The sequence below is a fragment of the Oryctolagus cuniculus genome, chromosome 18 (assembly GCF_964237555.1).
Source record: "Oryctolagus cuniculus chromosome 18, mOryCun1.1, whole genome shotgun sequence".
Taxonomy (NCBI): domain Eukaryota; kingdom Metazoa; phylum Chordata; class Mammalia; order Lagomorpha; family Leporidae; genus Oryctolagus; species Oryctolagus cuniculus.
The window spans coordinates 40,096,397-40,121,810 of NC_091449.1; the positions used below are offsets into that span (position 1 = coordinate 40,096,397).

A 25,414-nucleotide genomic window follows, 5' to 3' on the forward strand; every position below is an offset into this window, starting at 1 on the left:
AGCAAGGGGGCCAGTGACAGGGACTGGGGAGACCACCTTCCGCCGAACCTGTCGTCTCGCGGACTCGCCTGTCCCCAGCCCCCACCGTGCGTGTCGCGTTCCCGCATCCATGGTTCCTCTTCCATAATTGTGTTGCTAGCATCTCCCCGCCGAGGCAGTGCTAATTAAACTATTCACCGCCGTCACTTTGCATTCTGCAGAGATGAAGTTGGCCATTACCACTTTTCTTTCCTTCTGACTGTGCTCTGTGTGGGTAATTTCATGCTGCCCTTGTTCATTTCTGGGAAATTTAGCCCATCCAATTTTAGTCCTTTTTTCCCATCTTAGAACATTGAGCTCAGGAGAAAGGAGGCGGGGAGGAGCAGGGTGGAGGAGCACCATGGGTTTGGAAATTTCTGTCCCATTCACCTTAAGGCTTATTTGTGACTGCACAGCGCCTGCCTGCTGGCTCACTGTCCACAGAACCCCTTCTAGGAGAGACACCCAGGGTGTGACTGGCAGATCTGCACCCTCCAAGGGGGAAGGGGCGCCCAGAGGAAGGGAGGCTGTTTACAGGAGGTGGTGGCTGAGCTCGGACACACGGCACCCCCACTACACACCAGGTGGAAGACACCACTGTCCCTGAGGGCCAGGGATGGCCTAACGTTGCTGACTCCTACCCTGCGTCCCCAACCCTGCTGGCATCACGTGGGGGCACCGCACTGCTCTCTGGCAGGCCTCTGGGCCCATGCCCACACCTCCTCACAGCCCCTCCAGGCCATTCTACATGGACGCTGCAGGATCGGAGCTGTGGACGGACAGTGCCCCTGTGTCCACGGAATGCAGCTGAGCATCCCTGGGAAGCGGAGGGAGAGCAGATGCCCATGGCACTCAGCACGATTGGTGTTTGCCCTGGCAGGCTCCTTGGGGGGTTTCCAGGGAAGCGTCAGGCCACCTGGTGGGGGCAGCACACAACGCCCACTTAAGACCAGAGCATAGTGGACAGAATGTGTGGGAGCCCCTGGGCCACCTGCACATGGATCTAAGAGCTGTCCGTGATATAATACCTAAGGCAGCTGGGCTTCCAAGCCTCAGGCCTGACAGCTGCAAGGACGTTGGTGCCCTCCAAGATCTGCTGCTGTATGACAAGACCCTCAACGTCGCCTTGCGTCTCTGCTCATCCCCCTTCAATTCCTTCCTCACCTTTTCGAGAGCTCCCAGCGAAGACCAGTGTCTGGACTGTGCCGTGGCTTCAGCTGACCCGCGACTGCCGTGTCTCAGACGTAGCCCCTCTGGCCTCCCTCCCACGCACCCATTTGCCCTTGAGTCCCACACCTTGTTCTGTGGTGGCCTCCTGGGAGCAGCTGTCCCTGACTCCAGGCTGTGGTTGATGTATCTGATTTCTGCCCCCCACCCAGGGAAACAAGCTTAAGCAGCTTTGTAGAAATATTTGTGCTTTTTTTAAAAGATTTATTTATTATTTGAAAGTCAGAGTTACACAGAGAGAGGAGAGGCAGAGAGAGAGGGAGAGAGGTCTTCCATCCGCTGGTTCACTCCCCAATTGGCTGCAACAGCCTGAGCTGTGCTGATCCAAAGCCAAGGGCCAGGAGCTTCCTCTGGGTCTCCCACATGGGTGCAGGGGCCCAAGGACCTGGGTGATCTTCTACTGCTCTCCCAGGCCACAGCAGAGTGCTGGATCGGAAGTGGAGCAGCCGGGACTTGAACTAGTTGCCTATATGAGATGCCGGCACTGCAGACAGCGGCTTTACCCCCTGTGCCACAGTGCCGGCCCCTGTAGAAATATTTGTACAATACTTACTGTTATTTGCAGTCACCTGCCATACAGTGGGCCATCAGAGCTTCTTCCTCCTGTCTAACCATAACTGAGTACCTGTCAATAACCCTTTGTCCAGCCCTCTCCCCTGCTACTCTACCCGACCTGTGGTAACAGCCATTCTACTTCCCAACTTCTGGGAGTTGAATTTTTTTCAGATTGCTCATGTGGATGAGACCCTGCAGTATCTGACCTTCTGTGCTAGCTTACGTCCATCTATACTGTCACTGATGTCGGCGTTTCACCCTGTCTAGGGCTGCGTAGTGCTCCACTGTGTGTGTGCACATTGTCCGTTCGTCAGTGTATGGACACTTAGACTGCTCCCGTTCTTGGCAGTTGTGTACAGTGCTGCAGTAAACAGGGGAGCGCAGGTGTCTCTTCCACGGAGTAATTTCATTTCCCTTGGGCGTATACCTAGTAGTGGAATTGTTGGAGCATGTGGTAGTTCTATTTTTGAGGGTTTTTCTTTTCAGATTTTTTTTTCTTTGAGACAGGGAGTGGGGAGGGAGGGAAATAGATATTCCACACATGTATTTTCTCCCTAAATGCCTGCAACAGCCAGGGCCGGGCCAGGCCGAAGTCTGGAGCCGGGAATCCTGTGCGGGTGTCCCACATGGGTGGCAGGAACACAAGCACTTAAGCCATGATCTGCTGCCCTCCAGGTGCACCAGCAGGGAGCCGGACGGGGAGCAGAGGCAGGACTCGTCTCAGGCACTCCGGTAGGGGATGCCGAAGCCCCAGGCAGCGGCACAGCCTGCTGAGCCACAGCACCCGCCGCTGCTTTTTGTTTTCTGAGGAACCTCCACGCTGTTTTCCACAGTGGCTGCACTGATTTTTGTCGCACCTGCGGTGTGCAATGACTCCCTCGCCTCTGTATCCTCGCCAACACTTAGCCCTGGCTCCTTCTGCTTACCCTGGCTCAGGGCTGGTGGTGGGAGACCACACCAACCGCACGGACCGACGGGGTCTCTAAGTGAAAACTTCGAGGTGTCAGGGACAGGGCCTCGGAGAACTCAGGCCACAGCACTCTCCTCACCCCAGTTCTTGAGACCGCGTCATAAGCCGACTTCTCCAGGAAGGAACTCTTCCAGGCAGTTGGAAGATCCAGGGACCCGGAGGCTGAAAAAGATGTGACCCTTAAGGAAGTTAGGGTGGAAAACCAACACAGGGGCCGGGAAGGCTCTCGGAGGGCAAGGAACCCTGGAAGTTTGCATTCGTTTGCCTTCTGAATCCAGCTGGAGACCTCAGCAAATCCTTCTTCAACAAGGCCACAGACCCCTAAAAAGATAGCAGGTTCTTTGGCCATGGTGTGGCGGAGGCACCAGCTGGTAGACTGCGGAGACTCAGACAGTGTGCTCCCTTCATGCGAAGCAGGAAAGTGCGTAAGGCCCAGACCCCAGCTGACGTCTGCCACATGAGAGGCGCGCGGTGGAAGGATGAGCAGGTGGGGGGAGGGGTGAGAAAGTGGGAGCAGGAGTGGGCAGCGGATGAAGAGTAATGCAGGGCCAGGTGCTCTGGGAGAGGCTGGGAATGTCAGCCTGCGAATGGGGGAACAGGGGTGGCTGGTGGGCAGAGGAGGTCCTGCAGTGGTGGTGGCACCAGGGCGGAGGGGTAGCTGTCCCAGCTCTGTGGGACAGGGATGTGTCAACGCTGGCTACAGAAGGGGTGGGTGGATTTGCAAGGAGGGTGTAGGCAGCTCATCATTCCAACTGGAGAAGGCAGGCTGATTAGAAATAGCAGCGAATCCACAGTTCAACTGTAGAAGCTTCCCAGGGAGCCAGGAATATCCTCCTCCCTAAGGCAAACGGTAGGCCCACAAGGTGCTATAGGCCAAGACCCTGTGATTGACAGCAGGCTGGGGGTACAGGCCTTGCCCAGTCCAGGAGAGGGCCCCAAGCATGCCTGGCCCCAAGCCACTAAGCATCCATAGCGCTTCTATTATAGCCACAGCCAAAGACATGTCACAGATGTCTACAGTGCCACCTGGGTTGGTGTTTAGTGCCACTTCCATGCTGAAAGTCACATGTAGGGCGCCATCTGCTGGCCAGGGATAGGAAAGCATCTGCCAAGATACAAGGAAGTGGACTCCTTTTCCCACCACTGCCCCCACTGTTCAGAGTTCAGCTGCAGGGAGGAAGGGAGGCAGGCCCCTCTTGAGCGTGCTGGAACTCGTGATTTATTTCCTTAGAGGTGCAGGTCTCCGCAGGATGTGCCTGGCAGTTAGTAAGTACCAAGATGCACCCGCTGCTGGAACTGCAGTGCCCAGACTGGGCCTCCAGCAGGAGGCTCTCTTGCCGTTCCCCTTGGGGGGCTTCCAGGAGTTGGATGGCAGCCCAAGAAAGGCAGCGATGCGCAGTGGGCCTGGTCCAGCCCGGCCTGGTCTCTGGCTCAGCGTGCGACACTTCCATCGGCCTGTGCACTCCTGCCCCCTAGTGGATGCAAGGACAACTACAGCACACGAGGCAGGGTGGGGCCAATGAGGCTTTTCTCTCTACACCCGGAGAACTGGTGCGTGTGCGTGTGCGTGTGCGTGTGTGTGTGTGTACCCGCTCACCCTTCACTTGGCCCAGAAGATTCGAGATGGAGGCAAACTCTGAAAGATGCAGAGCAGCTCCTCGGGGGATATTATTATAATTACTGTGATTATTGTTATCAAGACTATCGAGCTTGCCTGGGAAGTCTGCACAAAGCAGGCTGACTCTCTGTCAGCTGTTGTTTGCATCCGAGGCACTTCATCTCTGCTATCGTCGCCTGCATCTGCAGGGCTCGTCCGTGATGCAGAGCCGTGTCACCGCCCCACCGCCCCCCAGCCCGTGTCATCGGCACAGACAGCCCCGTGCTGGGGAACTCAGGAGAGCACGGAGGCTCAGGAAGGTCAGGTGCCCTAGCCAGGGCCCACGGCTGCAAAGGCGCAGATCCAGGACTTGAACCTGGGACCCCCGAAGGGGAATCCCTGTTCGTTTCCCTGCCACGCCTTTGCATCTCATCTCCTGCGAGAGAAAGTCCGGGTGTCTTGCAATAGTGGCACTCCAGGCCTTTGTTGCCCTGGTGTCTACTGAGAAGTAGAGGAGAAGGCCCAAGTGTTAAATGTGCAGACCCTCCCGTCGGCGCACGGTAGATGCACCTGGGCACTCCCGGCTCCCAGCTGTGTCTGGCACAACCGTGCAGAACACATGGTGCCCTTTTCTGCTGGCTCAGGTGAACAGATGCCAACTTCTCCTGTGGCACAGCATAGACAGGTGTCAGCTCCTTGCCTGAGACGCCAGGCAGGTGGCACCACAGTGGGCCATGGGAGCCTACACACGTCTTCCCAGCACAGGGGCCAGTGCCAGGGACAGGCCCGTTTCCCGGTGAGCGCGTTCTGGGTGCCAACGGGCTGTCCCATCGATGGTCGCCTGGCCCTGTGCTGCTTTCCACACATTCGCAGCATGTGTTTGTGGCAGGAAGCCTCTGGGCTGCCAGCTCAGAGCATCCCCGGGCCACCCTGTGCCTCACTTCTGGGGGGCATCTTGCGCCAGCACTGGAGGTGGCCCCTGAGTCTGGCCTCCACATGGCTCCTCCTCTGCCTGCCCAGCCCTCCTCCTGCTGCTTGAGGAGTCCGGGGTCCCCACAGTGCCTGACCCCAGTTCAAGGCACTTTGAGGCCCTTTGTGTGTCACCATTATGATAAGCTATCACTTAACCAGAAAAGCTATATTGGTTATGGAAAAAAAAAAGGTAATACTGGTTGTTTTCCCATCATTGATGCCGTAAGATCCTTAGGCAACCATGAGAAGGTACAACCTCTCCCAGCCTCCTGGTCTTAAACCCAGAAGCACAGCATCTTGCCTGCTGTTAACATTGACAAATACAGGGTCCCGCCACCCCCCTTGCCCCTGGTCGTCCTGAGGGCAGCTCACAGGGGTGGGGGCGGGGTACACCCCCTCACTGGCTACGCCCCAGCACAGCCCACCTTGGGGTGCTCACACTGTTCTCAGTGTTCCAGTAGCTCATGACCGCCCTGTGAGGAAAGTGGACAGTGATTTTGCAGGTGAGGCCCTGGGCCTTGGAAAGGTTAAGGCGCTTGCTCCAGCTGGGACACTAGACTGGAGGCCAGGCCCAAAGCCCCCAGAAGGCTGCGGGAGCAGGACTGGGAAGCCCAAGGAGGGAAGGACCAAAGGAAGTGGGAGAAGGCTCCTCAGAGGCTGTGGGGTGGCATGAGCACAGGGGCACTCCCAGCAGACAGAGGACGGCAGGCGTATCTGGGCACTCACCAAGCAGCGCATCCCACCCAGGCCTGGACGTCAGGGCATACGGCCGTGCTCTCGGCACACACAGGAGACACCCCCCTACTTCCTCTGGGCAGGTGCACTCAGGCCAGCAGGGGGCAGCGGTGACACAGGGGGCCACAGGAAGGCCTGTGTACTGCTCACAAGACTGTCTCCTGAATCCCACCCAACCACCTCATAGCCAGCACATGGCCAGAGCCCAGGACGCGTGCCACGCCAGTCCTGTGGGAGCGAGAGGGCACCTCATACACAGGAAACTCAAGTCCAGCACATGGGCGTTTGCCCAGGATGTGTCTGGGGGGCGGGGACCCCGGCACCAGAATGACCATGAGAGGTGTAGCGGGGGCGGGGTCTTCCCAGCGAGTGGAGTCATCACCAGCCTTAGCAAAGCAGAAGGCAAAACAGGGCTGTTGGAGGTGCAAATGCCAAACAAACGGCATACCCTTGACTGGACCTCAGAAGTCACCGACTTGGCTGACTCAGGTAACTAGAAAGCCCCAGCAGCGTCAGGCTGCAGGCACAGCTGCATCCTGGCATCGATGCGCTCCCTCCCTCAGCTCGGCCCTCTCAGCGCCGGCTGCACGCTCAAGCGGTCCCTCCCTCCCTCGGAGAGTCTCTCTTTGCTGACAGTTCCTGCAGGTGTCCAGGTGCGGGCAGTTATTCACCTAATCCGACAAACGTGGGATCCTACTGCTCAGAGGCCAGCAGGTGGATCGGCCGGGCCTGGAGCATGCATCCACACCTGGGATCAGGGAACTCGGGCCGCCCCAGCCGAGCTGCTTAGGGAAGTTTGGTTTGGAGTCAGGTGCTTCCCTTCCGAGAGGCTCAGGCTTCAGGGGGATGGAGAACCAGTGCCTGGCAGAAAGGGTGTCGGCAGGGGCGAGTCCTGGGCGCCGCCTCGAGGCTGCTCCCTGCCCGCCCCCTGCAGCACTGCCTGGTGGAGAGCACGCAGGGCTGCCCGAGAGGGCACGGGTGCAGCTCCCGTGGGTCACATCTGGAGTCTGTCCATTAGGGCTGCTCCAACGAACTACCACAGCCTGGGGGGCTTAGAAACAACACGACCCCCCCTCATTCTGGAGGTTGGGAAGTTCAAGGCCAAGGTGTGGGCATGCTTGGGTCTGGGGAGGGGCAGCGCCCTGGGGCCTCCGGTGGGGGCAGCAGCAGGGCTCCCTCTGGTGCCTCTCCCGAGGGCACACATCCCACCCGCGGGGGCTCCACCCTGTGACCTGCCCGCCTCCTCACTGGGGTTAGGGTCGCAAGGTATGAATTCCTGGGGGACACACTCAGACCCCAGCACCCAGCGAGTCTGCCCTGGCCGCACTCCTGTCTTTAGTCATAGCTCAGATGCCTGGACAGCAGGTGTGCTCTGCCTCAGGGGGAGTGCACAGCGGTGCACAGGGGCTGTAGCAGGGAGGATGCTGGGAAACACCCCCTGCTATTGGCCCAGGAGGCGCTCGGGATGGGAAGGCCGAGCTCAGCAGGAGCCCTGGCCCCGAGGCATGCAGATAGGGGGGGGGGGACGAAGGCCTCCTCTGGTTCTGTCCATTGCTTGTTAGGCTGGGCACTAAAGCCCCCCTTCCCTTCCAAGCCTCCCTCCCCCTTGCTCAAGGGGCTGGGCTGAGCGCCAGGGAGGCCTCAGTGCTGGCCTCGGGTGACCAGGCCTTGTCTGAGACACAAGCCCAGGGCTGTGGCTCGGGATGCCGGGGAGAAGGTGGACTTTGAGTCCAGGCCCTCCTGTTGACTAGCTGTGTGACCCTGAGCGAGTCACCCACGCACACAGGGTGCCCACCCCAGTAGGGCGGCTGCGATGTTGAAGTGAGATGCCAGCTTTGTCCAGACCGACAAGATAAGAAGAGGCAGTGGACAGATGGGGGCGGCGGAGTCAGAAAGTGGGGCGTGCCTGGCCTTACAGTGCAGGAGATCTGTTTGCCCTGGCCATGCACAAAGCACTGCAAGGCCCAAGGTGCCACGTGAGGTCGGGACACAGTCCCTGCCCTGAGGACAGGTGCAAGCAGCAGCAGCTGGGACAGGAATGGGTGCACCCTGTGGAGCAGCTTGGCCTGGGGCCAGGGGAGGGCTTCGCTGAGAAGGGGACGCTGAGAGGGAGGTGGGCTGGGGCTGCCCCGGCTCGTTTGGGGAGCGGAAGAAGGACCGGAGCTCTGAGAGGGTTTTAGGACACAGAAAGAGGCAGGGACTTCGTAAGGCCTCAGTGAGGAGTTTGCGAGTTAGGAATGATGGGAACCTATCGGAAGAATTTAAGCAGGAGTATTACTGTACCCATGAGGGTTAGGTTTGACAGTGAACCAGAGACCCTGAAAATAGCGGCTTTGAGAAGATAGAATTTTTTTTTTTGACAGGCAGAGTGGACAGTGAGAGAGAGAGACAGAGAGAAAGGTCTTCCTTTGCCGTTGGTTCACCCTCCAATGGCCGCCATGGCCAGCGCGCTGCGGCCGGCACACCGCGCTGATCCGAAGGCAGGAGCCAGGTGCTTCTCCTGGTCTCCCATGGGGTACAGGGCCCAACCACTTGGGCCATCCTCCACTGCACTCCCTGGCCACAGCAGAGAGCTGAAGATAGAAATTTAAGTGGACAAAAGAAAAACCGTTAAAATAATGCCGGTCTGACTCCAGATAGTGCCGCACCTCCTCCAGCCAGGCTGGTTGGAGATCCTTGTCCCACTCTCCCTAGGATCGGACCTTGTCTTCATGATGCAAGTCGGCTGGAGAGCTCCAGCCATCACACCCAAGTTCTGGGCGTTAGGAGGAGGAAGTAAGAGAAATAGGGTGCCCCTTCCCTTTAAAACCCGTCGCTGCCTTTCAGCGTACATCTCATTGCACAGAACCAGTCCCAAGGACGCCCCGCTGCAAAACGGGAAATGTAGTCTGTGGCCATCAGTGTGTTTCCTTCTTGGGCTTCTTGTCCGGAAGGAGAAGGGGAGAGTTGATGTTAGGAGGAAACCGACAGCCTCTGGCCTGGCGGGAAACAGAAGAGAGGCAGGACGGAGGCACCACACCCCGGACCTGGGAGGCTTCAAGGCGGATCGGTCCGGCAGGGCTCCAGGCCTATGGGTTCCAGAAGCTGGGCCCGTAGCGGTGCCGCCAGATGAGGAGCAAAACAGGAAGCCGAAGGGTGCTGCCGCACAGGACCACGCCCCGGCCCCTGCACAGGGCAATGAGGAGGTGAGGCAGGGAGGAGGGCTCTGGCCCACGGGCTGGGCGGCAGAGTCCAGGAATCATCAAATGCAGCTCCCCCCGCCCCCCCCCCCCCACCGTGGAGGGCATCCATTCCAGTCGCCCCTCAAGGAGCGAGCCCAGGAGCAGAAAGCACAGAGTTGAAGAGAGAACCACACTGCCCCCGTAGCACCATGGCTCTGGGGTGCCCAGCGGGGGGTGTTTCTCCCCTGGCACTTGGATGCTGCCGCCTTCTAACTGGGCTGCCCGAGACCCTGACAGCGGGGCCCCAGGAGGAAGCTTGGAAGACTTGGCCGAGTCTCTGGCCTGGGACAGCACCAGACTGCCCGAGGTCAGCCAGGCACCGGGGGGCAGGGTGGGGGCAGTGCCCTGACTCACAGGCCTCGCTCTGTTCCTAGCCCCAGGTGCAGGCCCCACCCCTGCTCTCCAGCCCACGCCTCCCTGAGTCACCACTGCCTCCCTGAGGCACCCAGAGCCCAGGCCCCACGGCCACCTTTCAGGTCACCACCGCCAGGGCAGGCACTCAGCAGCCCAGTGCTGACCCTGGGGAGCCAGGCTGTCTCGTTGGGCAGCCCCGCATTGTCAGCTGGGGGTGACTTGGGAACCCAAGGGCTGGGCATTCAGGACGCTGTCCCCAGGGAACCGGATTTGAGTGAGCAGGGTTGGCGTGTCTGGCCAGCCTCCAGGCCAGGGGCAACTTCCTTCCCTGGGCAGGCAGGGGCACCACTGCCACAACCCTTCCACTGACCCTGTGCCGTGGACAGACCCTCCACCTGAGTGGCTGTGTGGCCAGCAGGCCTAGAGGGCTTTGCCCCACCCCTTCGATACGGAAACCTGCTGACCACACGCCTGCTGACTTCCCTCCCTTTGTGTCTCTCCCGCCCTCAAAAAAGGCCTGTGGGTTTTCAGTACCTCCCACTCGTGTCCTGGGCCGTGTAGTCTGCCTCTCCTCGGCCTTCATCGGCGGGCTCGCAGTGGACCAATCGTCCAGTGATAACCACTGCACCCAGCCCGAGGACAACACCTCCACCCCAGAGGGCCTGCCGCCCCACTCCCAGCTCCTCCATCAGGTGTCATTGCCATCAGAGGTGTGGGCCCTGACTGCTCTCAGCACGCATAGCTCTGCCCCCAGCGGCGGCCGTGGAGGCAGAAGGCTCTGAGTCTCGAGTGCCAGCTCTGCCAGTCGCACCGTGGCCTTAGCCGAGTGCCTTCCTCTCTGGAGCTCCGAGGCTCCCCACCTATCAAATGGGGATTACGTACTTAGAGTGCTTGGCACTGCTGCGGCAATGCTAACAGGCCTCCCCAAACTGAGTCACTGATTCAGCTGAGGATCAAAGACCCAGGGTGGGTTCAGCTCTGTGCCATGCACCCCAGCTCCTCTTTCTGGGGTGAATGGGGAAGGCTGGGCAGGTTCACAATGATGATATAGGCCCCGAGTACACGGAGACCCCAGGGCTGCCTTAGGGACAAGCTGCTGCCCCCACGCCGTTCCGTGGGCCACGGCAAGGCCTGTGACTATCCTCAGAGTCAAGGAGATGGGAACACCCTCTGCCTCTAGGGAGTGCACCTGCAGAGATTCAGAGAGGGCTGAAGAAACATGCCCATTGCTGCAGCTGCCAGCTCCCTAGTGAGGAAGCGGAATGTGGGGCTGGCGCTGTGGCACAGCCAGGAAGGCTACCGCCTGTGAGGCCGGCGTCCCATGTGGGCTGCTCCACTTCCCACCCAGCTCCCTGCTAATGGCCTGGGAAAAGCAGTGGAAGATGGCCCAAGAGCTTGGGCTCCTTGCCACCCACGTGGGAGACCCGGAAGAAGGTCCTGGCTGTTGTGGCCATCTGGGGAGTGAACCAGTAGATGGACGATATCTCTCTCTGTCTCTCCCTCCCTCCCTCCCCCTCTCCCTTTAACTCTTTCAAATTTAAAAAAGGAAGCAGAATGTTTGTGCCCAGAAGCCCTTTTTGAACCGTGAAGTGCCGTGTGTGTGTGCAAGTGCCAGAGATGGCAGCTGTGTGACTTCCCCCAGAGCCTTGTGAGTCTCCAGCAGGTTTACTTACAGCCGCTGAAAACATGAGGGGAAGGGAGAAGAAGCCCGTGGATTATGCAGAGCCTTTCCTGCAGGCCCAGTGCTGTCCTTGCCTGCACAGTGTACCTAAAGCAGTTCTGCTACAGCCCCTCCCAGAGGGTGGGCCACAGGTCACAGAGGAGTCAGTAGGAATTCATCCAGTCGTTTTATTATGTACACACATACACACACACACACATACACACTCACACACACATGTGGTATGGCTTTGGTGCAAAGTGCATCCTGGTACCTTGTAGAGCTCTATTGTTATTATTTTAAAAGGCAGAGTAACAGAGGCACAGAGAAGGAGAAAGATCTTCCATCCACTGACTCACTCCTTAAATGCCCACAACAGCCAGAGCTGAGCTAGGGTGGAGTCAGGAACCAGGAACTCAGTCTGGGTCTCCCACATAAGCGGTAGGGGTCCAAATACTTCAATCATCGTCTCCCCCCTCCCAGGGTGCACATTAGCAGGAGGCTGGCGGGGAAGCACAGGCAGGACCCCAACCCCCGGCACTCCCATGAGAAATGCAACTGTCTCAGCTTAACCTGCTGCATTGAAGCTGCACCAGACACCAGCCCCTTGAGGTTTGAAGGTGACCTGAGGGCTTTTCACCAGGTGTGCTGGCTTGACCGCTGAGCCCTCTGCCCCGCCCACCCTGAGGTCCCGGGCTACTGTGACCCTCAGTTAACTTTAGCTCTCAAATAACCAGAAACCTCCTCTTTCCCCCAGTGTAGCCCAGTTCTGGGGCTTTTGCGCCACCTTGGGTAAGAAGTGTAGGAAATTGTAACTCTAGCCAAGGATATTGATTTTTAATTTTTCCCCCAAGCAAAAGTAGCGTGCAGAGACCCAGTTACGAGAGTAGGCGAGAGCTGAGCGATGGTGGTTGAGAGGGTGGAGACACAAGCCCGCCGGCCTCCCTTTCCGCTCACGCACACCCTCGGACTCCAAGGGCAGTGGTCTGGGCCCCCTGCGCCAGGGCTTCCACACGGAGGAGGCTCCACAAGGCCCTCGGAGACCAGAGCTCCTGCCTCTCCTGGGTAGCCTGCTGCTGTGCTGGTGGGGGCCTTGTCATAAACCCAGCCCCCGCCCCGTCCCAGCCAGGTGGGGCCCTTGGCTGGCCAGGGGTTTCCTGTCACCGCCAAGGCCTCCAAACCATCTCCGTGTCCCCTCCCAGGCCGACGCCAAGATGGTGTGTGACGTGGTGAGCCGGATGGAAGACACCGAGCCCTTCTCTGCAGAACTGCTGTCCGCCATGATGCGACTCTGGGGTGACTCAGGGATCCAGGAGTGCTTCAACCGGTCTCGGGAGTATCAGCTCAATGACTCTGCCAAATAGTGAGTGTCCCGGTCAGGGACTGCCAGGGCAGGGTGGGGTGCGAGGGGCCAGGGGCTGCCCAGGCGGGGAGGGGTGCGTGGGGCCGAGGTCACAGCATAGTGAGTGTCCTGGGCCAGGGGCTGCCCAGGCAGGGAGGGGTGCAACGGGCCGAGGTCAGAGCATAGTGAGTGTCCCGGGCCAGCGGCTGCCCAGGCGGGGAGAGATGCGTGGGGCCGAGGTCACAGCATAGTGAGTGTCCCAGGCCAGGGGCTGCCCAGGCAGGGAGGGGTGCGAGGGGCCGAGGTCACAGCACAGTGAGTGTCCCGGGCCAGGGGCTGCCCAGGCGGGGAGGGGTGCATGGGGCTGAGGTCAGAGCTGAGGCAGAACCTGCTGTGAGGGATTCTTCCACTGGTGCTGGTGGCAGGAGGCGTGAGAGGGGCCTCTCTTCTGCCCCCAGGACAAGGAAGAGGCCAGGGAAAGCGGGGACAGGGACACGTAGACCTGAGAGTGCCTGGCAGCCCTGGAGGAAGGTTCTCGGTGCCGCAGCTTTGGTTTGGTTGGTTGGTTTTCTTTCCTCAAGAGCCCCTGACTCCAGAAGCACAGGGCAAGAGAGCCATGTGGGCAGAAAATTCTTTAAATGCTGCCATTCTGTATTTTAGAGATAATGGTAAACTTTCCATTTCTCTATGTTTAAAATGTAAAATGATGAAGAGTAGAGAAGTGGGAAAAGCCAGGGTGGTCAGAAAGGGGGCCAGCAGAGAATGTGCTGCAGGCCTCCACAGGGGACCGTGGGGTCACCTGTGTGCCCCTGACCGTTTGTCCCTTAGCATCTTCAATGGTGCCCTCACTGGACACCTGCCCTTGGCTCCCAGGCCGAGGCTGTGAAGCCCTGGGAAGGTGGGCGTGGGCCGGGGGCATCTTCTGCTCTGAAGATCAGGGCCTATACCTGGGCTTTCCAGAAACACATCCCGCTTGGACAGTGTGGTCCCCAGGGGCCCCGGCCTAACCCGCTCCGAGGACAGACACAGTCTCCCCAGCCCCACCCGTGTCTCTCTCAGTCCAGGGGACACTCAGCAATGGCAGGGGACACTTTTAAATGCCACGACTAGGCTAGTGCCCCCGGCAGGCAGTGGCTAAAGGCCAGGGATGCTACTCAGCACCGTACAGTACCCAGGACAAACCTCACAGCAAAGCATTATCCAGGCCAAAACACCAGCCGCATGGGGATCAGGAGACCCTGATCCGCACAGTGCCAGCGTGGCAGAGCCCAGGGCCAGCGAGACAGACTTGCTGATGGACACGTGCCTGCTTCCAGTGGCCACGATGGCAGCCAACAAACCTGGACTTGAAGCAGGCCAAGAGCTTCCTATTCTGCACACCTGGTTGTCCACAAGGCAGAGGCCTAAGTGGGTCCTGGGAGCCTCAGCTGGTGGCCACCCAGGGTCCCAGGTACTGAGGAGCCCCAGGGACGCCCTGGGAGCAGGAGAGAGCCCAGAGCCTTCCTGCCCACGGGCCCCTGCACGCTTCCTTCACAAGCCCAAGCCAGGCTGAGAGGATGATCTCTGGCTGGCTCTCTGAAGGGGACCCCCGGAGGACAGCAGGGCTGGCAGCTCCTTCCCTCCTACTGCCAGGCCCAAGTCCCAGACCTCCTCCCCAGCTGCCAGCGGGAGCCTCCAGGTCTCCCAGGGGCAGCTGGCCTGAGTTTGTCTCCCGGTGATTCATCAAATGGTGTTCTCCACTTACATTTTGACCTATTTCATTAATCATCAAATGAATCCATTGCAAAAAAAAATTTTTTAAACAATAGCGAGGTGTATAAAATGAAAAGTGGTCTCCTGCCCCTCTAGGTCTCGTCCCTCCACCGCAGAGCGGTTTCCACTGCCGCGTCCCAGTGGTGTCCAGACAGAGTGGGCCTCCAGCTGTGCAGTGTTTCCAGACTCCCACCGTGAAGCCGGGGGGTCAGCTCCCCTCCCTCCCACCCCTCTCCACTACTACCTCCAGTTCTTTGCTGGTTGCAGGATTATTTTTTTTTTAACTTTTATTTAATGAATATAAATTTCCAAAGTACGACTCATGGGTTACAATGGCTTCCCCCCCCATACCGTCCCTCCCACCCACAACCCTCCCCTTTCTTACTCCCTCTCCCCTTCCATTCACATCAAGATTCATTTTCGATTATCTTAATATATAGAAGATCAGCTTAGTATACCTTAAGTAAGGATTTCAACAGCTTGCTCCCACACAGAAACATAAAGTGAAAAATAATAGATGATTTTTTTTAAATGATGATGAAATCAGATCAGACCTATTGTCATGTTTAATCCCAGTGAGAGTCAAGTTGGGAATTGATAATTTTTTTTTTTACAGAAGATCAGTTTAGTGTACATTAAGTAAAGATTTCAATCGTTTGCACCCCCATAGAAACACAAAGTGAAATATACTGTTTGAGTACTCGTTATAGCATTAAGCCTCAGTGTACAGCACATTAAGGACAGAGATCCTACATGAGGAGTAAGTGCACAGTGACTCCTGGTTGCAGGATTATTTTTAGTCCTGCTGGTCACCATTATAACTTTCAGTAAGGCTCTTGAGTTGGTATTTGTCAACTCTGTCCCCACTAAGCTGAGGAAATTCACCCGCCTTCCCTCTCGGCTCAGCATCCTGCCAAGTGCTGCCCTGCCAAGGTTTCACAGTTCTCTCCTGCCTTCCACGGTTTGGTCATCCATGTTCCACCTCCAGGAGAGAGGTCCATGGCAGGGAAGACAGGGGTACCCGACAGTCAGAGTCAGGAGTATCTTTTTTTTTTTTTTTTTAAGATTTATTGATTTATTTGAAATGTTCAATGAGAGAGTGAAAAAGAATGCCAGAGAGGGAGCAGTACCTTCCACCCACCGCTTCATGCCCCAGTTGGCCACAACAGCCAGGGCTGGGCTGAGCTGAAGCCAGGAGCCTGGAACTCCATGTGAGTGGCAGGGGCCTAAGCACTTGGGCCATCGTCCGCTGTTTTCCCAGGTGCGTCAGCAGGGATCTGGATCAGAAGTGGAGTAGCAGGGACCCAAACTGCCACTCCCATGTGGGATGCTGGCAGCCCAGCCCACTGCACCACGGTGCCAGCCCTGTCAAATGTATCTTAAATGCGGTCTGGTCCAGGGCTGCATTGTGGTAACTATTTTAGCAGTTTAGCCTCATCTCGGACCCAGTACATAAAACAGGTAAAAACAGATGTGTATGGGTTGGGGTAGAAAGGAGGCAGGCCCGGCAGTGCAGTCACACTGCACACTTACAGGGGGCGCTGTGTGCATCCTACAGCCCCCCAGTCACCATGGCTGCAGCCCTGTCCTTTACAGGTGAGGACCCAGGACTCAGAGGGAAAAGGGACAATGCCTGGCGTGGCCAGGCTCTCACTTGTGCTCAAGTGTGCCTCAAGCCTCAGTGAACGGGGCTGGCTCTGCCACTCTGGGCAGATCCCACCAGGGGCCACGCAAGTGAGTTCCCTGGCTTGGTGAGCTTCGGTTTTCCTGAACCAGCTCCCCGCTGCATTGTCTGTGCAGGCAGTCCACGTTTCCTCCCCTCATGCGCTCTCCTGTGCCCCTGTGGGCAGCCTCTTACTCCCGGTCCTGTGGAGACACCCAGCCAGCTGCGCGGTCACCGCCTCCTGTGTGCTCCCACTCGGGCCCCAGGCCTTCTCCCTCGGCACCTTTCCACCCGGCCTCAGCCGCTCAGAGTGCCCCACTGCGCCTGTGGCCTCAGCCTCTCCCTGTGAGCACCTGAGGCCTGAGTGACCCTCTCCAACCTCACACGGGTTTTAATTCCTCCTACACCCAGATGTCTCTCAAACTGCCATCCCCCACTCTGCCCCTCCTCCTGACTTCCTTTTTTTTTATTTTTAATTAGTTCATTTGAAAGGCACAGTTAACCAAGAGAGAAGAGACAGAGAGAGAGATCTTCCATCTACTGGAAGATTTGGTTCACTCCCCAAATGGCCACATAAGCCAGGGCTGGGCCACGCCAAAGCCAGGAGCCAGGAGCTTCCTCCAGGTCTCCCACGTGGGTGCAGGTGCCCAAGGAATTGGGCAATCTTCCACTGCTTTCCCAAGCCACTAGCAGAGAGCTGGATCAGAAGTGGAGCAGCCAGAACTCAAACTGGCACCCATGTGGGATGCCAGCACTGCAGGCCGTGCCTTGACCCACTGCGCCACAGCTCCAGCCCCTCCTCCTGACTTCTGTCTGCCCGTTTGGGCACCTGAACATAGCCAAAGCATGCTGGTAGAATGCCCACTCCCCACCATCCCCGCAGAAGCCGCTCTGCCTGGCTCTTCCCTCTCTCTACAGGCATCTCCGTTCTCCCCCCCACCCCCGAGGTGTCTAACTCGCTTCTTCCTCTCTTCTCCCACCTCCAAGCCACCAGCAAACACAGCTCCCTTTGCAGAGACATCTACCATCGTCACCGCCTCCCATTCCCCCGCACCTGCCGCCCTGGCGCCCGCTGCCATCCCCTCCCTCGTGCAGGCAGAGCCACCCCCCTGCAAGCCCCCCTGCTCCGCTGTCACTGCGGCTGCAGAGCCCCTGTTTCTACAGCCTCCCAGGGGCTCCCAAGTCGCTCAGAGTAAAAAGCCAAGTCCTCAAGGGCCTGCTGCCCCCTCCCCGATTTCACTTCTGGCCCCTGCTCCTGTCTCAGCCCAGTCTCACCCCTACCTGCCTCCACCAAATGTGCTTCCCGCCTCCCTGCTTCCAGCCTTGCACCCCTGCAGGCCTGCCTGCCAGGCTCCAGCAGCGCTCCGTGCCCACTGCTGCCTCTGCTGGGCCTCTCAGGGCTCACTCTCCAGCTGCCTCCCACTCTGCATCTGGGAAGCTTTCTCCAACCACCCTGTAGCAGACAGCAGCCCCTGGACCACTTGCCCAGTTCTTTCCTCTGCCACTGACGTAAGACAGCTCTTCCCTGTTAGTTATCACACAGGTGCACACAGGCACATGCACCCCCGCTGGGAAGGTGGGAGCCACATGGGTCTTGGTCTTGGCCACTGCCCCATCCCCAGCTCCCAGAGAAGCAGGTAGGTAGGATGTGCAGGGAGTACACATTCAGATTAAGTAGCTTTAACCTCCCCTCCGCTCCCATGGCCATCTCCTCCTATGAGCCTTGGCCAGCGTGGCGCGAGACCAGAAGATCAGAGGATCTGCTAACAGATTTGCCCATCTGGGGCAGGAGGGGCAGGACCAGTGGCTCCCAGGCCTGGTGTCTAGCTGGAGATGACAATGTTGATGACAAGCAAGGTTATCTTCTAAAGGACCAACACAGCAGAGGCCGTGGGGCCTGCTGGAGAGACTGAGACCAAAGCCTGCCCAGATACCCACAGCCTAGCAAGGAGACTGGGGGGCAGCTGGAATTCACAGGTCTGCTCTGCAGCCCCACGCCCTTCCACGGAAGGCCTGGTCAGGCTCGGGAGAGGAGTGTTAGGAAAAGAGCCCTGATTCCAAAGACCTGGGCCCCATGGAGGCCCCGCCACTGCCTGCCTGTGTGACCCCTCCCCAGAGCATCCAGCGCGAAGGTGCACACAGGCCCCTCTGCAAGGAGGAGGCACAACACAGCGGGCGGTGCTCGGGGACCTGGCTCAGCGTCGGGCACCTGAGCACAGCGCTCTGGAGCCAGCTGTCCAGAAGGTGCCTTGTCTGCGCTGCGCCCCCGTTTCTAGTCTTGGGGGACTGAAGGTTAGAGCATGGTCACACAGCCTACCTGTTGGCTTTTATTTTTGTTTGATTTGAGAGGCAGTGCAACAGAAAACTCCCGTGCACTGGTTCATTCCCCCAGTGCCCACTGTAGCTGGGGCTGGGCCAGGCCAACACTGGGAGCTGGAAAGTCAATCCAGGTCTCCTGTGTGGGTGACAGGAACCAACTATTTGTGCCGTCACCTGCTGCCTGAGTGACGTTAGTAGGAAGCTAGAACTGGGAGCAGAGCCGGGCACAAACCCAGGCACTGTGACACGGGCTGTGGGCATCACAGGCAGGACTTCAGCCACTGTGCCCAGCGCCTGCCCAGTACAGTTATAAGCATGACGGTCTCATTTAAAAGCTTGACCTTGTCTGAGCGTGCCTGGAGCCTTGAACACAGCCCATCAGGGTCTGAATTAGAGACCCTGAGAACAAGAAGCCAGGATCGTAAGTTCCTTTTCCTCAGCCGTCCCCAGCCCCCACCACTACCACCACTGACCTCCCCCTTTCCTGCCACCCCAAGTCAGCCTTCAAGGGTCCCTGGTCAAGACAAGACTTGGACAGTAGCTGGCCCGGCGAGCCCTGAGCAATGCCTACTGCCAGATTCATGATCCCTTGTGTGTTACCATCCCCAGCTACCTGGACAGCCTGGACCGGATTGGGGCCGCCGACTACCAGCCCACCGAGCAGGACATCCTCCGAACCAGGGTCAAAACCACTGGCATCGTAGAAACCCACTTCACATTCAAGAACCTTCACTTCAGGTGAGGCCCAGTGAGGCAGCCAAGAGAGGGGAGACCCCAGCCTCTCAGCCCCAGCTCATCTGAAGCAGCCCAACAGCGCCTGCCTTGGGAGCTACCAGACCAGGACGGGCAGTTAAACTCCAACAGAGTCTGGGTGTTCACTTTCTGCCAAGTTCAGGGCTTGCAGTGGGGCTGTGAGGAGCTGGGGTAGGGCGGTGGGGGGTGGGGTCTGGGTGGAAAAGGAGGAGAGGCCAGCCCTTGAGGCAGAATCTGAGGAGGAAGAAGTGGGGGTCACCCAGGTAGCCCCACAATATCTGTGAGCCCTCGAGGATCCACCCAGGCTCATAGCTGCAAGATGCTTAGGGACGGCTAACCCATCTGCTCCTGGTACATGTGGGAAGGCTGAAGCCTGAGCAGAGCGAGGCTTTCCCCAGACACAGAACACAGCTGGGCCCAGGCGCGGGGTGCCTCAGGACAGGCGGAAGGCTGGATTTCTTGGCCTCTGCTTGAGGGTAACCTCCATGCCCTGTGCTGCCTTCCAGGTGAGTTTTCTGGGTGTGAGTGGAGCGGAAAGAGAGGCTGGGGGAAAGGGCGAGCAAGGACCTCAGACCAGCCAACAGGTGCACAGGCCCCAGTCCCTGGCCCCTGCCCAGCCTGGGAGGGCTGGAATTAGGATTCCTTGCCTCCCCGTGTCTCCGGCCCCTGGCCACTCCTGTGCAGATTAAGTAGCTGGGACTCTGTTATCTAGGTTCCTGGGCCAGCAGGCAGCCTTTTCCTTGCTCCAAGGCCAGCAGGCCTGTTTCCTTGCTCCAAGGCCAGTGTGATCTCTGCCGACTGTCCCGTGCACACAGAGTCAGAGAGGCCAGCCCACTGCAGCAGCGGTGTACCAACAGGCTCCCCGGGTCCAGGGTTGCAGGGCCCTGGGCTCAGGAGATTAGCATATGAGACTGACCTGTTGTTTCCAGGATATAAGTCCCACCTGCCCTCAGTCATCCTCCAGCCTGGGCCCCTGGGGGATGGAATCTGAGAGGGGCAAGGGGCCAGGCTTCCATCCGCCAGAGAGGGGCTGAACGGGGAGGAAAGGTGAGCACCAGCCTTCTGGGCCGGCAGGGCTGGCTCAGACCCGAGTTCCACCACGTTAGCTCTCTTGGGGAGCTCGGGCACATCCCTGGCCCCTTTTCCCATCCAAATGTGACAAGTGACAGCTCCTGCCTGCCTGCCTCCCTCTCCAGAGCATGCGTGCAGAAGAATAGAGTGTAACTGTGCCCATGAGAGGAGTTCTTAGAGGCGTTACGGGGGTGTACCCCTTAGTATAACTGTTCATCTGCAAAGACAGGTCTTGGAGTCATGACACGTGACTGTAGCCTGGTCCCGGGGAGGCCCCAGAGCAGTGAGAGCTGCCCCGAGCCCAGGACGGCCAGTCCATCAGTCAGTCCATCAGTCAGTCTGACAGCACTTGGAGCCAGGTCTCCTCATGAAGCAGAGAGCATGGTGCCCTCCTTGACCCCCGCTCAGGCCACACAGCTTGACGACCAGGCTTCCCTGCTCCTGCATGGACCCTGCCACCCACCAGCATCCCTGTCTTCCCGGCAGGCTGTTTGACGTCGGGGGCCAGCGATCTGAACGCAAGAAGTGGATCCACTGCTTCGAGGACGTCACGGCCATCATCTTCTGCGTCGCGCTCAGCGGCTACGACCAGGTGCTCCACGAAGATGAAACCACGGTGAGTGGCCCTGAGCCCGCTGGGCAGGGGCAGCAAGAAGGGGCTGGCAGCCCAGCCCAAGGCAGCATGGGGTTCCTGCAGTGCAGGCCAGCCCCTACACGCACGTGGGCCTCGGTTGCCCACAGCGGCTCTGGGGCCCAAACTGTGGCTGGGGTTCCACTGTGGACGAGTAGCCACGCCAGCTCGCTCCTCATGGTGCCAGTGCAGCAAAGGGGGCCGGGGCCGTGCAGCCCAGGCTGCGTGCACACTGACCGCCAGCACCTCTGCAGAACGTGGGTCTCGGGCAGTAAGTGTGCTGATCACAGAGGCAGGAACAAATAAAGCCAATTCTGAGACGAAGGCAGGGTGCAGCCCAACACGAATGTGCGTACAGCCGAAGTGGCCGACTCTGCCTTGAGAGCCCTCCCTGGGGCGCCAGCCAGAGCTAGTGCGCTGGGAGGGGCAGTGGGCAGAGGCCTGCCGCTCAGCAGCCATCTTGGCCCTGGGCTCCTTTGCAGGGTGCCAGACCGGGCTCCCAGCTTCCATCCACGCGTCGCATTCAGCCTGGGGCCTCTCACTTTGGTGTTGGGACTGCCAGACCAGCTTCAGAGGGGGCGCTCCTCTGGAGAGAGAGAGGGTGGCGCCTCTGAGCCTAGCCCTGCCTCTGCCTCTCGCTGGCTTTGCTGTCAAATGTGGGCAGCACCCCTTGTGCCTCCATCATGATCACCTGTAAATGGGGGTAATCATAGTTCTCGCCGTGTGTGTGTGTGTGTGTGTGTGTGTGTGTTGTGGGGAGCGGAGATGCTGTTGGCAATGGAATGAGATAATCCACACACAGTACTTCAGTACTTGGTACCGTTTCTGGCACAGCAGTGCCATTGGTGGTAGTTTTGTCGCCGGAGACTGCCTTGAGTGGGTGGGTCTATTGAACTGCATCTACCTGGGGCTGCCCACAGAGTCCACGAGGGCACCCACAGTGTCGCTGGAGCGAAGGCAGAGCTCGCATCCCATGGGGCTGTGCCCTGGCGCCTGTCTTTCCTTTCTGTCTGTGGCACGCCTAGACCCTGTGCTCCCAGCCTCCAAGGGTGGGCACTGAGGGTGGTGGAAGGTGCTTGCCGTCACGCTGGGCCTTGAGCAGGGGCTGTCTTCTCTCGGACTCGGAATTTCCTTATCGGCCCTACCCCTGCTCATCCCACAGAGCTGCCGCGAAAATGGGTTGGGCTTTGGGGTGTGGGCTGCAGCGTGCAGTGCCGTGGGGAGACGGAGCCGCCGCCCTGAAGGGCTACACAGGGTGATGAGGCGTTTGGCAGGTGGGGGCCTGGCTGCCAGCCGGGTTGGTGACTCGGACCCACACCATGCACTGGCTCGTCCTGAGTGGGGTCTTGGCTGTCCCCATTCACAGCGTCCACGGCTAGTGGTGGTGTCAGAGGACCCAGCCTAGTCCCCGCCCTTGAGGGTGGAGCCAGGGTGGGACACTGGCCGCTGAAAGCCAGGCTGGGCTCCCAGCAGTGCACAGCAACCAGCCCCGGCACGCCCTGCTCGGTGGAGACCCGGCTCACTGTCCCACAGCCAGCCTAGGGTCTGCCGGTGATGGTGCCTCCTGCCATGGGCTTCATAGTCGGTGGAGGAGCTGGAGGGGGCAGGGCTGGGAGGCCCTTGTCACTGGAGTACGGCCTCTCCCTGGACCTGCTGTGCCAGGTTCACAGACAACTTGGACCCAGGTTCCAGGCCTGTCAGCCATGGGGCTGGGCTATTGCTTCCCTCTGGAGCACAGCAGAGATGCAGAAGGACTTCTGGGTGGCAGTCAGTCCAGGGAGGATGGGTCTGAAGGAAGTGCCAGACCTCACACTGGTGCAGCTTTCTCCTGCCCTTCAAGTCCAGGCTGGCTGCCACCGCAGATGGGCACTTCCCCTCCCGCCTCCTTGGCCCCCCTCCCCTTCCTGCTCCCCTCACCACCCTCTGCTGGAACATAGAGCTGTAGGGGAAGCAAAAGTGTATGGATGGCTCTTCCTGAGCCTCCCTCCTCAAAGCCCCTGCAGGGAGGGGGACTGGGTTACACACAGCCCACGGGAGCAGCTCATTGCCGTGTTAGCCACAGGAACCGCACCGTCGCAGTAGAACCAAGCATCGTCTGTGCCCAGGGCTTGCGCGCAGAGTTGGACACCTCAGGGCTCAGATCTGGACTGGTCTGGGGTCTCGCGCCAATCACCCCAAGACACTGTCCCCTGGTGTCTGCCTCCCCTGCCAGCTGTGTGACCGTGGCACTCACCTCACCTTCCCTGGGCCTCCTCTTCCTCCTCTCTAATGGTAGCGATGGCAGACTGGCCTCGGGGTGGTTGTGAGGGCCTCGGAGCTACGAGCCACGGGCAGGCACATCTGCTGCTCCGCGTCCAGATGCCCGGGCTTGAGGACAGGTTGCGGGACCTGGACGCTCTGCCCAGGGAGGCCAGCAGTAGGCAGCAGTGACCCAGCTCTTGCCTTCCCTCCCTGGCCTAGGGGAGAGTTGGGGTTGCTCAAGACAGAAGTGTGTGGAGGCAGCTCCTGGAGCTAGGCCAGGAGGGTCCCAGGGCTAAGTGGCTGCTGCCTACCGGACCCCAAGACCTCATCCAGTCCTCGTACCTGCTCTCAGCGCCGCCCAGCTAGGCCGCGGGCGGCCACAACTTCTCCACCACCACTGCCGCCACCACCGCCTGCAGGGCCTAATCTTGCCAAACCAAGGCCCAAAGCATGAGCAGATTCTGAGAGACCCTCCAAGCCCGGCAGGTATGAAGCATCTCCCTCCAGCCGAAACCACCAGCTACGAGTTGAAAGCAGCCGGTTCTCAGGGCATGCTGGGTGACTTTGCTGTGACTGCCTGCCCGGCCCGCCCCTCACCTGCACTCCTCCCCAGCCCCCTGGCTTGGGTCTATACAGTCCACCCTGGCCTCCCCTCTCTGGCCACACAGCCTCAGTCCCAGGATAGCCTTGGCCTCCATGAGCCTGCACAGGCCCCTCCGCATGGGCAGACCTGGACTCCCTGGCCCAAGATGGCTTGAACCCGTTTCTCAGGGTTTTTTTTCTCTCTGTTTCTCTCATGTTCTCTACGTTAATCAGTTTGGCTGTGTTTCATCTGGGGTTCTTCCAGCCCCTCTACTGAGAAACCAGCCTTGACAACAAGTGCCCCCAGAGCCTGCCCGAGCTGGAGCCATTGCCCACTCAAACCACACAGCCGTACCAAGGCCACAGCAAGATCACCCCCGAGATGCTGTCCCCCTGGTGTCTGCTTCCAACTCTGGATTAATTCGAGGATCTCCTGGTCCTCGGTTAATGTTTCCCAAAACTGAATGCGTGCACCCTCCCAACCTCGCTGGCGAAACCGAATGAGACCCCGGTAGCGAGATCTGCATGACCACAGTTCTGTGTAGACATGTCGATGGTGGTTGCGGCCCTGCCCTCTGCGTGCATGGTGCATGTCCTCTGCAGGAGCTGGAGCCCCTCCAGCGACCTCACCGCCCCACCCTCGGACAGCTCTCTTTGGAAGGGGGCAGCAACCCTGCGACCCGCCTGGCCCCGCTCCACCCCACCCTGCCTGCGTGTGCAATGAAGCAGGGTCCACCTCCTGTCTGTCCTTGTGGGTCCTTCCGTCTCCATCCCCGGTGGTGCGTTCAGCCGCATTGGTAGACCTTTCCTTTGCTTGTCCCGCTGTGTCACGGCCGCGGTGGGTCAGGGCCCTGGGCGCCGCCGCCCCTCACCCGCCTCTCCGCTCTGTTGCAGAACCGCATGCACGAATCTCTGAAGCTTTTCGACAGCATCTGCAACAACAAATGGTTCACGGACACGTCCATCATCCTGTTTCTGAACAAGAAGGACATATTCGAAGAGAAGATCAAGAAGTCCCCGCTCACCATCTGCTTTCCTGAGTACACAGGTAGAGACCCTGCCCAGGACAGCAGGGGCCCGCTCAGGACTTGCCGAGGGAGCAGGCCCCCTTTCCAAAGCCCACGCCACTTTGCCCTGAGAATCTAGCTCAAAGCAGGACGCCCTCCCCACCCTGGGATACGCTGCAGTGAGAGGTCGGGGGCGGCCATGGGGGCTTCCCGGTCAGGGCATGCCAGGCCGGAATCTGGGCTCTGCTGCTCACTAGCCCCGTCCTCCGCACACTTGAGATTGTCTGTGAAGTGGGGTGCCAAGGCGACGGAGGGGCGATGAGCACGAGCTCACCCTGTGTTTTTTTTTTTTTTTTTTTTTTTGACAGGCAGAGTGGACAGTGAGAGAGAGAGACAGAGAGAAAGGTCTTCCTTTGCCGTTGGTTCACCCTCCAATGGCCGCCGTGGCCAGCGCGCTGCGGCCGGCGCACCGCGCTGATCCGATGGCAGGAGCCAGGAGCCAGGTGCTTTTCCTGGTCTCCCATGGGGTGCAGGGCCCAAGCACTTGGGCCATCCTCCACTGCACTCCTTGGCCACAGCAGAGGGCTGGCCTGGAAGAGGGGCAACCGGGACAGAATCCGGCGCCCCGACCGGGACTAGAACCCGGTGTGCCGGCGCCGCTAGGCGGAGGATTAGCCTAGTGAGCCGCGGCGCCGGCCTCACCCTGTGTTTGCCCTTAACTGTGGCCGTCACGGCCATGGCAGG

At 59.3% G+C, this 25,414-nt stretch overlaps 1 protein-coding gene across 4 annotated transcripts in view; it reads left to right on the forward strand.

Moving 5' to 3' along the window:
* Window positions 1-25,414, forward strand: part of GNAO1 (G protein subunit alpha o1) — a 178,316-nt gene that overhangs the window by 139,890 nt on the left and 13,012 nt on the right. The window contains exons 1-5 of one of the 4 annotated variants that reach the window (XM_070061943.1): window positions 8,625-9,259; window positions 12,512-12,672; window positions 18,995-19,123; window positions 20,696-20,825; window positions 24,558-24,711. In XM_070061943.1, the coding sequence (XP_069918044.1) occupies window positions 8,786-9,259; window positions 12,512-12,672; window positions 18,995-19,123; window positions 20,696-20,825; window positions 24,558-24,711 (1,048 nt within the window). In that variant the 5' untranslated portion in view covers window positions 8,625-8,785. Of the gene's footprint in view, window positions 1-8,624; window positions 9,260-12,511; window positions 12,673-18,994; window positions 19,124-20,695; window positions 20,826-24,557; window positions 24,712-25,414 lie in introns of those variants that run through there. The other 3 variants (XM_051847158.2, XM_070061942.1, XM_008257311.4) reach the window with 3 other exon arrangements.